Source organism: Lampetra planeri, chromosome 8 (assembly GCF_965212315.1).
Source record: "Lampetra planeri chromosome 8, kcLamPlan1.2.h2, whole genome shotgun sequence".
Lineage (NCBI taxonomy): Eukaryota > Metazoa > Chordata > Hyperoartia > Petromyzontiformes > Petromyzontidae > Lampetra > Lampetra planeri.
Genome location: NC_136114.1, coordinates 16,092,565 through 16,106,192, shown reverse-complemented (window position 1 = coordinate 16,106,192; position 13,628 = coordinate 16,092,565). Strand labels below are relative to the sequence as shown.

The window sequence follows — 13,628 nt, the reverse complement described above, 5'->3', positions numbered from 1 at the left end:
AAAGCTTTAAATCTAAAAAAAAAAGCTGCAGAAATTGTTGGCTTGAGCCATCGTGACTGCAAACTATCAACCAATCTCGAACCTTAATACATTTCAAAGGTCACAGAATGTCTTTGTCTGAAGCGGTTACTTCCCCACGTCACTGTGATGAGCAGATTCAACCCGTTGCAGTCACATACCAAAAGTTCCACAGCACTGAGACGACTCTACTAAAGATCACTGATGACCTCTACAAGATCATGGATGACCGGTGTGCTGCAGTGTTGGTTGGCCTCAATCTCTCAGCCGCCTTCGACACCATCGACCATGAGATACTCATTGGGTGGCTAAGGTCAAGGTTCGGTGTATCGGGTACGTTACTGGGGTGGATTGAGTTATACATACATGGTCGATCCTAGTTCGTCAACCTGGGTGACGAACAGTCGTCACAGACGCCGTGCCTAGTTGACGTACCACAGCGGTCCATCCTCGGACCCTTCCTATTTTAAACAAACGTCTCTCCAATTGACAATGTCATCTCATCAATGTCATCTCATTGTTCTATCAATATGCTGACGATACACAATTGTACACCGCAGTGAAGTCAAAGTTAGACATGGAGAGCCTCGGTAACCTCGAAGATTGCACCCGAGCCGTGCACGTGTGGTTTGCACGAAACAAAATGCTGCTTAATCCATAAAAATCGGAGGTTCGGCTGGTTGGCACTCGGGCTGAGGTAAAAAATTGTGGGAGGATCAGGTGTGGTGGTCGCAGACTCCATACTCGACCAGAATGTCGTTCGATCACGACCTGTAAAAGCCAGGTCCTGCAATTGTCATATTAGGGCTCTACAACATATTCGAGCACGATTGAGTCGTGACATAGCCAACATGGTGGCGTGTAGCATCATTTCGACAAGACTCAATTATTGCAACTCACTACTCTACGGGACGTCTGGCAAAAACATTACCAAGCTGCAGTATGTACAACATTTTTTGGCACGTGCCGTGACGGGTACTGCAAGATTTGACCACGTCTGTCCAATGCTCGCCGAGCTGCATTGGCTTCCAGGTGAACGAACAAATACATTATAAGGTCGCATTCATTACACACAAAGCGCTCGCCACAAATGGACTACAATACCTCGCTGATCTCGTCAAGGAGCATAAACCATCACCACGCGAACTCCGGCCATCCTCTCAGCGGCTTTTGGCGAGCCATCGAACAAAGACCATCACTGCATCGCGTGGCGCTTTCAATTGCGCTTCTCCGGCCGTCTGGAACGCTCTTCCTTCCGATATTAGGAAGCCACTGGAGCTGTGCACTTTTAAATCAGCTAGATTGAAAACTAATTTCTTTAGAACTGCTTTTTGTGTTTAGTTTGTTGTTCTTCCTCCACACCTCCGATTAACATGGTTGGCTACGTACGGTGCGAAATAAGTTCAAGATAAATACAATCATCAAACGTAAATAAAATATTTCACAAAGGGTAGCGCTGTTGCCTCCATTGCGTCCATTGTGTCTGGAGTCACTATTCCCCTAACCCCCCAGGGTGTGTGCTGCAAGGAGATGAGGCAGACAGCATTAACCAGGCCAAGGATCTCAAACTTGACCCTGACCATGACCCTAATCCCATCGAGCACAAACTCTGCCTAAGTCGCTTTCCCTGACATTAACCATTAAAGCCTCTAATCCCATCCAAAAAATACAGATTCTAATTTAATACATCGATGTAAAACCCTAAATTATCAGCACATCATGATATGAAACATTGACTCCAACCCGACGATGTCAAAGTGATGTCCTGCTCACATTGGCATAGAGACACTCGTCTGCATGTAAAGCCCTGAGGCGTCACAAGACGCTCTGCCGCAAAGCCATCTGGATGATTAAATTAGGATCCTCAAGTATAACCCTAGAACCCCCACGTCTGAGTCTGTTCTTGCTAAGTGCCTAGGACGCAAAGCAGTAGGGGTTGTGACACTCACTGCACCATCTGTAAATCCCTTCTCCCTCAGTCCCTCTTCCTGCTCTCACCTGCACTGACACTACCCTCTCTCCAACAAAGGCCTGAAGTCAACCCTCCCTACAACGGCGCTGCCAGCACAGCCAGGGCTCAGGGAGACTCCACGTGCAGTGTTCACCTTCCATGCCCCTCCCTCCGCTCCCTAAACGCAGCGCGAGGCTACATGGCACCCAAGGGTTTTATCAAAATAAAACCATGCAAAGTTGTGCGGCTCACAAACGGCAGGCAGGGAGGCCCGACTCCCATACGCCTTGCGTGCATGTCGCGTGACTACCGCACTGCAGGTACAGTGCCCTCTCCGATTTAGAGCACGGTTGGGGAAGCATCGAGCATTCATGACGCCGTGGAGGTGGTGGCCACGGCCAAGCTAAGACCCCTAGCAGCCGGCACTCACATGCGGAAGAAGCTGGTCAGCCTCATCTGGCCTGAGAGCAGCTTGGCCTTCGCAGGTTGCCTCGCCCGACCTCGTGCCTGCCTGGACGTTGGTGCCACGGCCCGTTTCTCAACTTCGGGCCCCCGAGGATGTTTGAGTTGCGGTTCAGAGCCTGTGGTGCAACGCCTGGGTGAGGGAGGTGGCCTCTTGCCACGGACGAGCGTTCGGCTGCTTGACCCTTGGTCCACAGATCCGGCCTGCAGCTCGGCCAGCCCCACCGACAGCTCTGTCCACACAACAGCAACAATTACGGCACGCATGTCCTACCACTGAGCTTGGCACATAATTAAGAAGCCCCAGAGCGCAGGAACTTCCATGGCTCGTGGTGCTGGCTGCCAATGCACACGCATTGTCATCCACACGATCGGTAATTTGCGAACATTCACAGCGAACCCAAATTTTGAGGCCAGTAGTTCCCAACCTTTCTGGACCTGTGGGCCAATGTCAACCCTGAAAGAAATGTCACGGACCACCATGCACCGTGGCAGATTGGGGAGGATTTCATCTAGTAGTGGATTGATTATAGCTGATGAGGATGACCAATGCCAGCAATCAGATTCAGTAAATAGCCAGATGTGTTGATGAGTCACGAATACAATCTAGTTAGCTGTGCAACGGGCAGTAAACACTATGGTGCTTTGTGAAATAAATTGTATCTGCAGTAGACCCGTGGACCGCCTCCCACAGCCTTTCAGACAACCAACTCATTTAGTTGTCCACAGAAGTGTCTTTCTTTCTCTTTCGGCCTCTGCTTATTTGTCTGACCTCTCTGTGTATCTGTGTGTCTGTCTCTGTACATGTGTCCCTCCCGGTGTATGTCTGTCTTTCTGTCTGACCCTTGCCGTATCTGTGTGTGCCTGAACCTTCCTGTGCCTCCCCGTGTCTGTCTCCGTCTCTCTGTCTTTTTCACTGTCTCCAGGAATCATTGCATTAATTCCCATCCACACAGAGCTTCTCTTATCACCAACACTGTTTTGTCCGATGGTCATCGTGAGGGCCACGGTGAAGTCACCACTCACCACACCCGCTCAGCCACAACAATCGCGCACGCCGGTGGTGGCTGTGACAATGGCAAATCACCGAAGAGGGCCGGGCAGGGAAACACAACGCTCGCACGGTGGGGGGGGGGGGTGTTAATGTGGCGAAGCGTGCGGGCATGTCCGGGGGGATGTCGAAGGCAGTCGTGTGCGCTGACCTGGGCACGTCGACAACGCGGGCTCGGAGGTGCACAGGATGCGTCGTCGCGAGGCAGGTCCACGGGGCCAGGGAGGGCGCTGCTCCCCCCCTCCCCCCTCCCCTCCTTCAACCTCCTCCTCGTCCCTCAGAGCCAGGTCAAGGCCACAGGGGAACTCCTCCCTGTACGTGCAGGCAAACTGGGAACGCACCCATCCGGGCTGGGCGGGATACACACACGCACGCACAAAGATCCCCCACGTAGCTTACAAAGACTGTTGGGGTAAGTGCAGTTGGTAAGCACCTAGAGGCCAGCATAGTGCACGAGGGGAGGCCGCCGCTGCCTCCCCATGATTACACATCGCACCGGGTCATCATTTAAGGCTTACTCAACTTAGGGGAAGCCTTAGACTGTTTCAGATATGTGTCACTAACGTTGGCCGAGAGCGGGAATCAAACTTTGGTCACCCGGTTCGTAGTGCAGTGCACTCACCACTGCGCTACCGCTCCAAAGACAAAGATCCCCCGGATAGCATCAGTGGACTGTTGGCGCAAATAATATTAGTGAGCATCTATAAATGTCGGCATGGCACACCAGGGGGTGGGTGGCCAGCACCACGCTCGGCCGCCTTTGTCTCCATCATGGCGATGTTTACACACTGCCCCAGGTACTCATTTGAGGCTGAGTAAACTTAGGGGTAGCCTTAGACTAGTGTGACTAATGTTGGCCGTGAGCGGGAATGAAACTTGGGTCACCGGGTTCTTAGTCCAGTGCACTAACCACTACACAGCGGCTCCCCACACACACATGCCTATATAGAGTAAACCCTCTCTACGTTCTGCATTTTCAGAATTTGAAAATGCAGGAACCTTGATTCAATGTGAAAAATATGGTTACGTTCCTGGTACGAGTGAACATAAGAGGGAAATGATGAATGCTTAATAACAATGACTACAATAAATACAACATTAAAAAGAACAATGTGTTTTGTTAATTACCTTTGATGGTGATGATGATTGAATGATGATGGAGGTGTTGGTGATGGTGAGGAATTCAGGAGGATGACTCCTCGAGAGATGCAGGTGTTTGATAACAACAAAGAGTTCTCATTTTAGCACTGTGGGGAGCGCTACCCACAATGCTTTGCCCGATTGCATTTCTGTTCTTTTTAATGGACCTCACAGACGACTCGTTTATACCAAAATGCATCAACGAGTCGACCGTAAGAACCTACGAAGTAAAACTGCACAAAGAGCAAGATCAGAGCGGGATTACTGCGAGACTTGAGGACGAAACAGGCAGCTGCCGGGGTGTGCCTCATCTTCGCAGACAGTCGCAAATGTAAAAATCTGCGTGCACCTCCCTGGTGTCGGTGGTCTGGCACATATACTCGCGAATAGTGGAGTCCGGTGGGTCGCAAATAGGGAATTAGTATACATTTAATAACTCACGGATATGTGAAACTCGCGAATCCAGAACTTGCGCAGAGCAAGAGTTTATCGTATACACACAAGCATGCAATAAGGGAGGCTGTTCGGGGTCACGCGCTCGCATCCCATGCCCCCTCGCGTGCCGTCACGCGAGGCTCAGCGATGTCCCGATTTCACGCACTGCAGACGCGGGGGTCTGGGCAGACAGAAACGTCCAATCTTCTCCATGCCACACGCGCACACGCCGGGTGATGCCGTCCCAACGCCCAGCCAAACGTTGGACTCGACTATCGCACACCGCTCGCCTCGGCAGCACCATGGGAGAGGCGGCCAACAGTGCTCTGCCGCAGCGTTTCTGCCCGGCCGCTGCCTGACGCTGGCATGAACCCCGTGGGGCCGAGCGTCTGGCCGCAGCCGCTGCTGCGAGAGACAGGGCTGGGACAACGGTGCCGGGCCCACGTGGACGCTGCCTTTGATGCCGCCCGCGCACCTTGTGAGTTACGTCCTCGTTTTTACCGCAGACCGTGAACGCGGTCCAAGCGCGGCGCAGTGAATTCCATAGCTTGGGCTATTAGTCCTCCCCCGAGACGACCTGCTTCATAATTCTCTGCTCAAATCTCTTTCACACAAAGACGAAGATCCCCCTGTATAGTCTTAACAGACTGTCGGGGCAAGTGCTGTCAGCAAGTAGCCATTTGCCACTAAGTAATGGTGACAAAGCACTTGTGCCAGGCTAGGGGCACATCAGGCCACATAAAGTGTTGAAGACACACTGACAGGTCGCAGAACAATCCTATTGGGTTATGGGTTGACTGACCAAGATAACTGTCAGATGGACCACATGTGCTGCTCACTGTCCCACCTTTTATTGTTTTAGCCACCGGGTACTCTGTTCTTTGCTGTATCGCTCCTCCATCCTCTATTGTTTCTGGAGGTTGACAACCTCCAAACACCAAATAGTGTCCTTTACAAGCTTGCTCCATAGTGGCCAATCTTGACATCACTGGTACCAGTCATTAGCAAGTCCATTCAGCTCTAAGTCCTGGTATCAGCCGTGTGGCACTTTATCAGATCTCAGATTCTGGATCACTCTTTGCACCTCCTTGGCAGATGGCACATCAGTGAGCCACTCAAAGGGAGAGGCTACTTCCTCCAATATTTATGGACCACAGAAAAAAAAAAACATTATGCACATCCACACCCGTTGCTCACACACACAAAGACACAAAAAACCCTTTTTATAGCCTAAATAGACTGTTGGGGCAAATTCTTTTCGTGAGTAGCACCTACGATGGGGTGGATGGCCAGCACCATTCCCGCCCACCTTTGTCTCCTCAGTGTTGATATTTACACGATGTACCAGGTACTCATTTAAAGCTGAGTCGACCAAGGGGAGGCCCAGGACCATGTTCAGATATTTGTCACGATATTAGTCGTGAGTGGGAATCTGACTTGGATCACCAGGTTCATAGGGAAGTGCGCTAACCACTGCGCCACCGCTTCCCACAAACGTACACACGAGACAAAGACCTCCCACATAGACTCTCTGGGGCAAGTGCTGTAGCGAACACCTATGAAGGCCTGCATGGGACACGAGGCGGTGGTGTGGCCAGAACCACACACCTTTGTCTCCCTATTGGCGATGTTTATACAGATTAGAAGCTTTCGTGACTGCAGGAATGACTCTTTGGTTCTTTCGGTAAAGTCACGTGTGTGTCTGCCTATGTTGTTTCCGTGTCTGTGTTCATCATTCATTCTTACCTGATGATGGTTGCTTGTGTTGCAACCGAAACGTCGTGTTCTATTATTATTTGATTTTATTTTCTACGTGACTTTACCGAAAGAACCAGAGTGATATTGATACATTGTACCAGGTACTCATATGATGCTGAGTCGACCTAAGGGAGGCCCAGAACCAGGTTCAGATATTCGTAACTGATGTTAGACGTGAGCGCAGTACGCTAACCAATGCGCGACAGCTACTCGCATACATACACACACACACGTACACACACCCACGTACACACACCCACGTACACACACTCGGGGTTGGGGTGAGGGACGCACCCGTGTGGGAGTCTGCACGCGATTGCACCGCCTGTGCACACGCTGCACCAGAGGCTCTGGGGACGGCTCGCTCGCCTGCTCAGGAGACCTGCAACACAAAGGCAAAAATCACCTGTGTAGTCTCCCCAGGCTGTTGAGGCAAGTGCTGTCAGAGAGCCCCTATGAATTGCCAGTACAGCACACCAGGAGGTAGTGCAGCCAGCACCATGGTCAGCTTTGTCTTCTTCGTGCTAATATATACACTGCATCAGATACTCATTAACGGCTAAGTTGACCTAGGGGAGGCCAGAATCAGTTAAGATATGCATCACTGATGTTGGCAGTGAGTGGGAAACAAGATCAGTTTCTGGGTTCAGAGTGCAGGGTGATAACCGCTCCACTACCGTTGCCCACATACAAAAATACCAACTATAGCCTTAACAGACTGTTGGGGCCAGTGCTCTTAGTGGGGCAACTATGAAGGCTGGCACGGCACACGAGGTGGTGGCTTGCCAGCACCACACCCGGCCGCCTTTGTCTCCTGAGTGGAAATGTTTACAAATCGCACCAGGTACTTTTTTGAGGTTGAGTCGACCTAGGGGAGGCCCAGCACTAGTTCAAATAATCGTAACTGGTGGTGTCTGTGAACTGGAATCGAACTCGGGTTGCCAGGTTCGTAGCACAGTACGTTATCCGCTACACTGCACCTTCACAAACCCACATTGACCAGAATGTTAAAGTAAAGTCAACCCCCAAGACTGAAATAGCGTGGGGAGGTCTTCATCCAGTAGTGGATTGACCAAGGGCTATGCACCGTTACTTGCTTGTTGTATTTTGGGCCATGTGGGATGGTCACTCGATGCTGCTTCCTCTATGCGCGTGTCTGGAGCAGAGCATTCAGGCAGCGTCTGGATGTCGCAGTGTATATGTGCATGCTGCGCAAGGAGTGCAGGTGTACGTGTGTGCATGCATGTAAGAGCAAGCGAGCGGGCGCCTGTGAGATCGAGTGAAGGAGACCAAGTGGGACCACTCCCAATCTCTACTGTCCCCCTCTCTCTCTGTGCCTTCCTCGCCCCGCGCCCAGTCATGCACTTGTTCCTTTTCCCTTCTTGCTCCCATTCACTGGAATGGACTCTGACTGCACCTCAAGCAATCTGCATGCACATGCTCGCGCTCCTCCCTTGAAAGCCATCTCTTCTCCCTGGCCCAGTTACTGCTACCCCCACCCCCCAGCTACGACCAGGTCTACCCTAACTCCCACCTGTCCAAACTGTCACTAAACTACACCACACTTTGAATAATATCACTCTTTATGTTAACCACTATCATCTTATGTGCAATGTTATACTTGTTGCAAAGCGCCTTGGATTAAGGAGCTATATAAATCTATATTAGATAAGAAACGGGTGAGCGTGCGTGTGAGCGTGTCCCGCTTGGCTACTCTTGTCCATCAAACTGGTTTTCGTTAGGCCCGCATGGATGTGACTCAGGAATACTCGTCTCTCACCCTCTGGCCACAACCGATAACTATTCTGTGCAGAAGTGACATCGCCATGGCTGGCGCTGGCTGGGCTCACGGTGGTGGCAACATCCTCCGGTTCGTGTGAATATTTAACAGCATCCTCGCACGAGTCGAACCGTGCAGGTGAAATCTGCGTGGGTGTGGCGGCACCAGCGCTAGTTGTAGCGATGGTAGTGGTGATGGCTGCAGTGATGGTGGCGTTACAGGTAGACCTTGCTCAGCCCGCAAGATGCGTACCTGGTGAATCGAATCAGCATTAATAGGGGTCATTATACTATATTGTATATGTAGTGGGTTCTACGGAGGCACACACTTGAACTTGGAGGCAACACGTTTATTAAACGACCCCAACAGGGTAACTACGTAAACGTACACTGGTTAACTAGACCACAACGGGGTAACTACATAACCGGGTCAGTCAGCTAACACACTGCGTGACCCACGATGCCGAGCGTAAAGACCGAAGATCGAAGAGACGTAGCACCGACGGGTTCCATTTCAGCAGACAGCCGCGATTGCTCTCGCGACTTCCCTTTTACGCTCCCGAGCGTGGCCCCCTTCTGGATCTCACCAGAAGGTTGTCGACCAAGCATCACGTGTCCCTCAAGCCACCCTTTGGGCCCCATCGCTACCCTGTCCCGGTCACGTGCGCCCCCTCAGGTTCATCCAGACTGTCACGTCCCTACTTGCCCTCTCTCTGACTGCCACCAGAACCATGCCCCCTTGGGCCCGCTTCCATGCCATACCCACTCTGGTGCCAGAGAGAGGCTCAAATGCACAATTCCACTCTTGTGACAGTAGCTGGCGCTAAACGACATAGTGAATCCATTAACGTCACTACATATATATGGGGATGCATTCTGGACGGCGTTATTTGTTTCCTATGAGCAATATATGTGGGCTTCATTGGGGTATCAGTAATCGTGCTAATAACAATAGAGGTGGAAAACATTATTTCACAAATAAAAATAATAATTTATAACATCAGTATTATGTACTGTACTCACAAGTGCATTCTACTGCACTCCTCCTACAAGGCAGTGGTGGGACACGAAGTTGTAGGAGCTGCTGCGCTCCCAATCCGGGTCATTCTCAGAGAAGAGCTCCAGGAAATCCATGATCTTAGTGATGCCCTCAGTCTAAATTTATGTGGTGAGGTTTCTTTTAGGTGGAGCCTGAGACTCTATCCTGATCTCGTGATTTATCACGGGACCAAGATAGAATATATAATCATGACTATGAATCATGATAATCGATTCGCGGGGGTTAGGGTCTGGTTGGCTCAGAGCTTGCGTCGCTCTCATTGGCTGAGCGAATTATGGGGGTGGGTACGTTTCCTTGGCCAGCACTGCTGCGTGTTCTCACTCATAAGCACTTTGCAGATATTTGATTTTCTTAAGTTTTTTTGCAAAAGTTTCTACCGAACAAAGAGCGCGATAACGAGTGAGTGTTCTTCGGAGTCGCACTAAGCGAGGTCTGCCTGTATGTATGGGGCTGTGGTGTATGTGTAGTGGTGGTGTTGACGTGCGCCGACTGTGACAGTGATGGATCACGGGGCGGCGCGGGGTGCGGGGTTGGGCACGCGTTGTGGGCGTGGTGTGGACGCGCGCGCCGGGAGTGACAGATGACGGGGCGGCGCGGCGTGGGTGGTGAGGCACGATGAGATGTGGGAAAAGAGGATCGTAGCCAGCGCCCAGCGATTGGTCGAATAAGTGGGTGCTCGCAGCGACGTCCGCAGGTGGGGTATAAAGGGGGACGCGCGAGAGCACTCGGGGAGAGTTACCCAGTTGAAGACCCGAAGACGGAGCTGAAGACCTAGTGCCCCGAGACCCCTAGTCCCGCCGTCCTTGTGGGGACCGGGGCCCTGTGTGGCTCGGAGGCGAGGCTGTGGGACCCGGGGTCCGACGCCCCCGTGGGTCGGGCTGGGGACCCACAGTCGAGATGGATACCCCGGGCAGGGAGTGTCCCGAGTAGCTCAGTGGCGTTAGTCGCCGAGTAGCTAAGTGGATGTTGGTCATCCGAGTAGCTCAGTGGCGTTAGTCGCCGAGTAGCTAAGTGGGTGTTTGTCACCCGAGATACTAAGTGGGTGTTGGTCACCCGAGTAGCTCAGTGGGCGTTAGTCGCCAGGGTAGCTAAGTGGGTGTTGGTCACCCGAGTAGCTCAGTGGGCGTTAGTCGCCAGGGTAGCTAAGTGGGTGTTTGTCACCCGAGATACTAAGTGGGTGTTTGTCACCCGAGATACTAAGTGGGTGTTAGTCACCTGTGAACGAGTTTGGTAAAATAAAGAGTGTGCTACCCGTGAAGTCGTCTCCCGCCGAGTTACTACATTACATATGCTCCCACGACCCCCCCAGCCCACAGGGGCCCCTGACCTGAAGAGAGCAAGGCAGGGCAGAGGTCCCAGGCCACCTCCATCCACGGGGTCCCAGCCACCATCCCTCCCATGCAGCCCCCCTGCCAGCGCAGCCTCGTGGTCCAGAAGGCTACGCAGCAGCGCCAGGGCGGCACGCCCGCTCATGGCCGTGCCGTGGTTGATGGCGTGAAGTCGGGGCTATGGCAGATGGCAGATGGCGGCATCAGTGGTGCGCACACACACACACACAGATGCTTTGAAAGTCAAAGGGATGTTCTGCTCAATTGAGCATTGAGGCAGCTCGTATCTCCGCTTCGAAGTTCTGAGCCAGCGGTGGAAATTCCACATTCCTACAACAGAGGCAAGTCTATGCATAGAACAACCATTGTTAACTTTCCCACAAAGTGGTATCAAGTTTATCGACCACAGAAAGGTATGTGATTGTGAGCTGCTCGCCCTGCTGTTGAGCCACTTCACCAGTTAAGGACTATAGGGCTTCAATGGCAGTGGATTATTTTGGGTTGGCGTAGCCTGCATTCTAGCGGTAGTGATTTGTGCTGATAATGCCTATGCCAAGCCAGTCTAGCAGCGTCTGGAGGGAGAAATTAACCCCTGGAGTAAGAAATCAACAAGGAGAAGAGACAGAACAAATCCTCGCAGAACGTCAGAGTGAACAGGGAAGGTGCGAGTCCGTTTACCTGAGCGGGGCTGGCGCCGCCACGCACAGCAGGCATCACCTCTGCCTCCCTGAGTCGCTCGCTCAGCTCCTCGGCCGCTTCGTCGAGCGCGGGACCCACGGCGTGACCCATCACGCGCAGCCGCAGTAGGCGCAGCCGCACAGCGGTGAGCACACGCTCACACGCCCGCCTGCACCGCCGGAGCCGCACGTTTCTCAGTGAAAGCGAGCAACGCCGCTCGGCAAAATCAGCAGCTCTTATCCAGAAGCTACGCAGCTGTTTGTCTTCCAGGCTGTTGGATGCGTCGTCAGAAGTTCCTCCCATGACTAACAAACAAATACTCTGAAATGATGTTCACGTCCTCTTTCGTGATGTCATTGTGGTGTGAATGTTGTGTTTTTATGTTGCTTCTGTGATGTCACCTCAGCCACAAATAAAGTCACTTAAAAACTTTTTTGTCATAATAAGAAAGCTTCGAGCTCTTGTGGCATGGCCATGGCACCCAGCCTGAGTGTGTATCTGCAAGAGCCGAGTGTGTTTAGGTTCTGCATCTGCCATTGCTACCAATGCTCACTCACGTCACTATTAATGGACATCCACTCGACGGAGCTCTACATGGCCCCTGTAGAGGATTTTTGGCCTACTCTTCCACATCTTGGAAAAAGTTGGAGTGCCCACATTTTACCTCACCATTCGTGACCCTCCAATTTACGAACTGCCGTGAACCCATATAAAACACGTTGTGAACCGAGGAGGAGGAATTTAAAAAACTTGCACCGTTGTTTCAAATCAGCAACCTCTGGATTTCAAGTCCAGGGTGTTACTCAATACATGACGGCAGCGTCCCATATTACAAATTACAATGAGAGTTATTTAAAAATTATGTTTTAATAATACCAACTGGATGTAATATTGGGCATCCAGCTCTCCATTGCAACACAAAGACAAGGCTATGCGTCAATTCAACTTCAGCCATTTGGTGGATTGGTATGATTAGGGGTCGTGAGTAATTTTAACAATCAATTCTCTTTTGTCAGCTTTCATGGTCTGCACCGTGTCTCTCTTTTGAAGTATCACGTGTACCTTTGCTCATCTGGCCAGCCCAAATATAATGCTATTATCATTGTTATGCTAGTTTACCCAGAAAGGCCTCACCTAGCCTCAAGAATATTTTTAGGACAGTCACCTCGTTTTGCAAACTATTGCAGTAGGGGGCGACAATTTCTACCTGTTTCCCATTCAAGCAATATTTTTTTTCTCTGCAAATTGAGACCATGACGCCAGCACACAAAGGCCTACACTTCTTTGAACAATGTCACAGGATCCTTAATGTGCACTGGGAAGCAGATGGTGTAGAGTGTTTTAAGGTTACTACACTCTCAGTAGTAATTAGGGTGGCTTATTGTGGGCGATAGTGCTGTGGTTGTTGTTACAGTATGTGTGACGATTCGATGTTTGTGGGTGTGGATGATGACAATTCCAGTATTAACCGGGACGACCTGCTGGATTTGAACTACAAAAGCCTGCAATAAGTGGTGTAAAACACCACCACTGGGCCATGTCATCACCCAATCAGCATATGATTTGCATGTAATTTGCATTCAATGTAGACAATGAATTCTCACGCGTGCGATTCGACGGGTGCATCATACGGGCGTGAATTGATTTGTAGTGATGAATCGACGTTGCCATGTGCCAAATAAATTCCGCACATGGCCTCACTTGAGGTTCAACAAGTGAGGCCGTGATTCTGCTGCCTCTGCGTAACGCACGAGCGGTGGTGGTGCGTGCATAGGTGCGTGCTGCTGGTCGTGACCGCAGTACCGGGGCTCAGTGTCATGCGCTGCCAGCAGCTCCACCAGCTGGTCCAGGAACTGCACGAGGTCCCCGAGCCCCTGGGCGTAGCGGAGCAGGGGGTTGTCCAGTTCCACCGCGCGACTGCGTCTGCCCAGCTCCAGGCGACGAACGAACGATGTGGCGGCCTGGAAC

The 13,628-nt window shown here is 51.5% G+C and overlaps 1 protein-coding gene across 3 annotated transcripts in view; it reads right to left on the bottom strand.

Moving 5' to 3' along the window:
- Window positions 1–885: 885 nt before the first annotated feature.
- Window positions 886–13,628, bottom strand: part of PARPBP (PARP1 binding protein) — a 29,574-nt gene continuing 16,831 nt past the window's right edge. For all 3 annotated transcript variants that reach the window (XM_078597225.1, XM_078597223.1, XM_078597224.1), the window contains 6 exons: window positions 13,464–13,621; window positions 11,661–11,829; window positions 10,982–11,160; window positions 7,110–7,197; window positions 3,634–3,832; window positions 886–2,664 (listed from right to left, as the gene is read on the bottom strand). In XM_078597225.1, coding sequence (XP_078453351.1) covers window positions 2,396–2,664; window positions 3,634–3,832; window positions 7,110–7,197; window positions 10,982–11,160; window positions 11,661–11,829; window positions 13,464–13,621 — 1,062 coding nt within the window. In that variant the 3' untranslated portion in view covers window positions 886–2,395. The remainder of the gene's footprint in view (window positions 2,665–3,633; window positions 3,833–7,109; window positions 7,198–10,981; window positions 11,161–11,660; window positions 11,830–13,463; window positions 13,622–13,628) is intronic.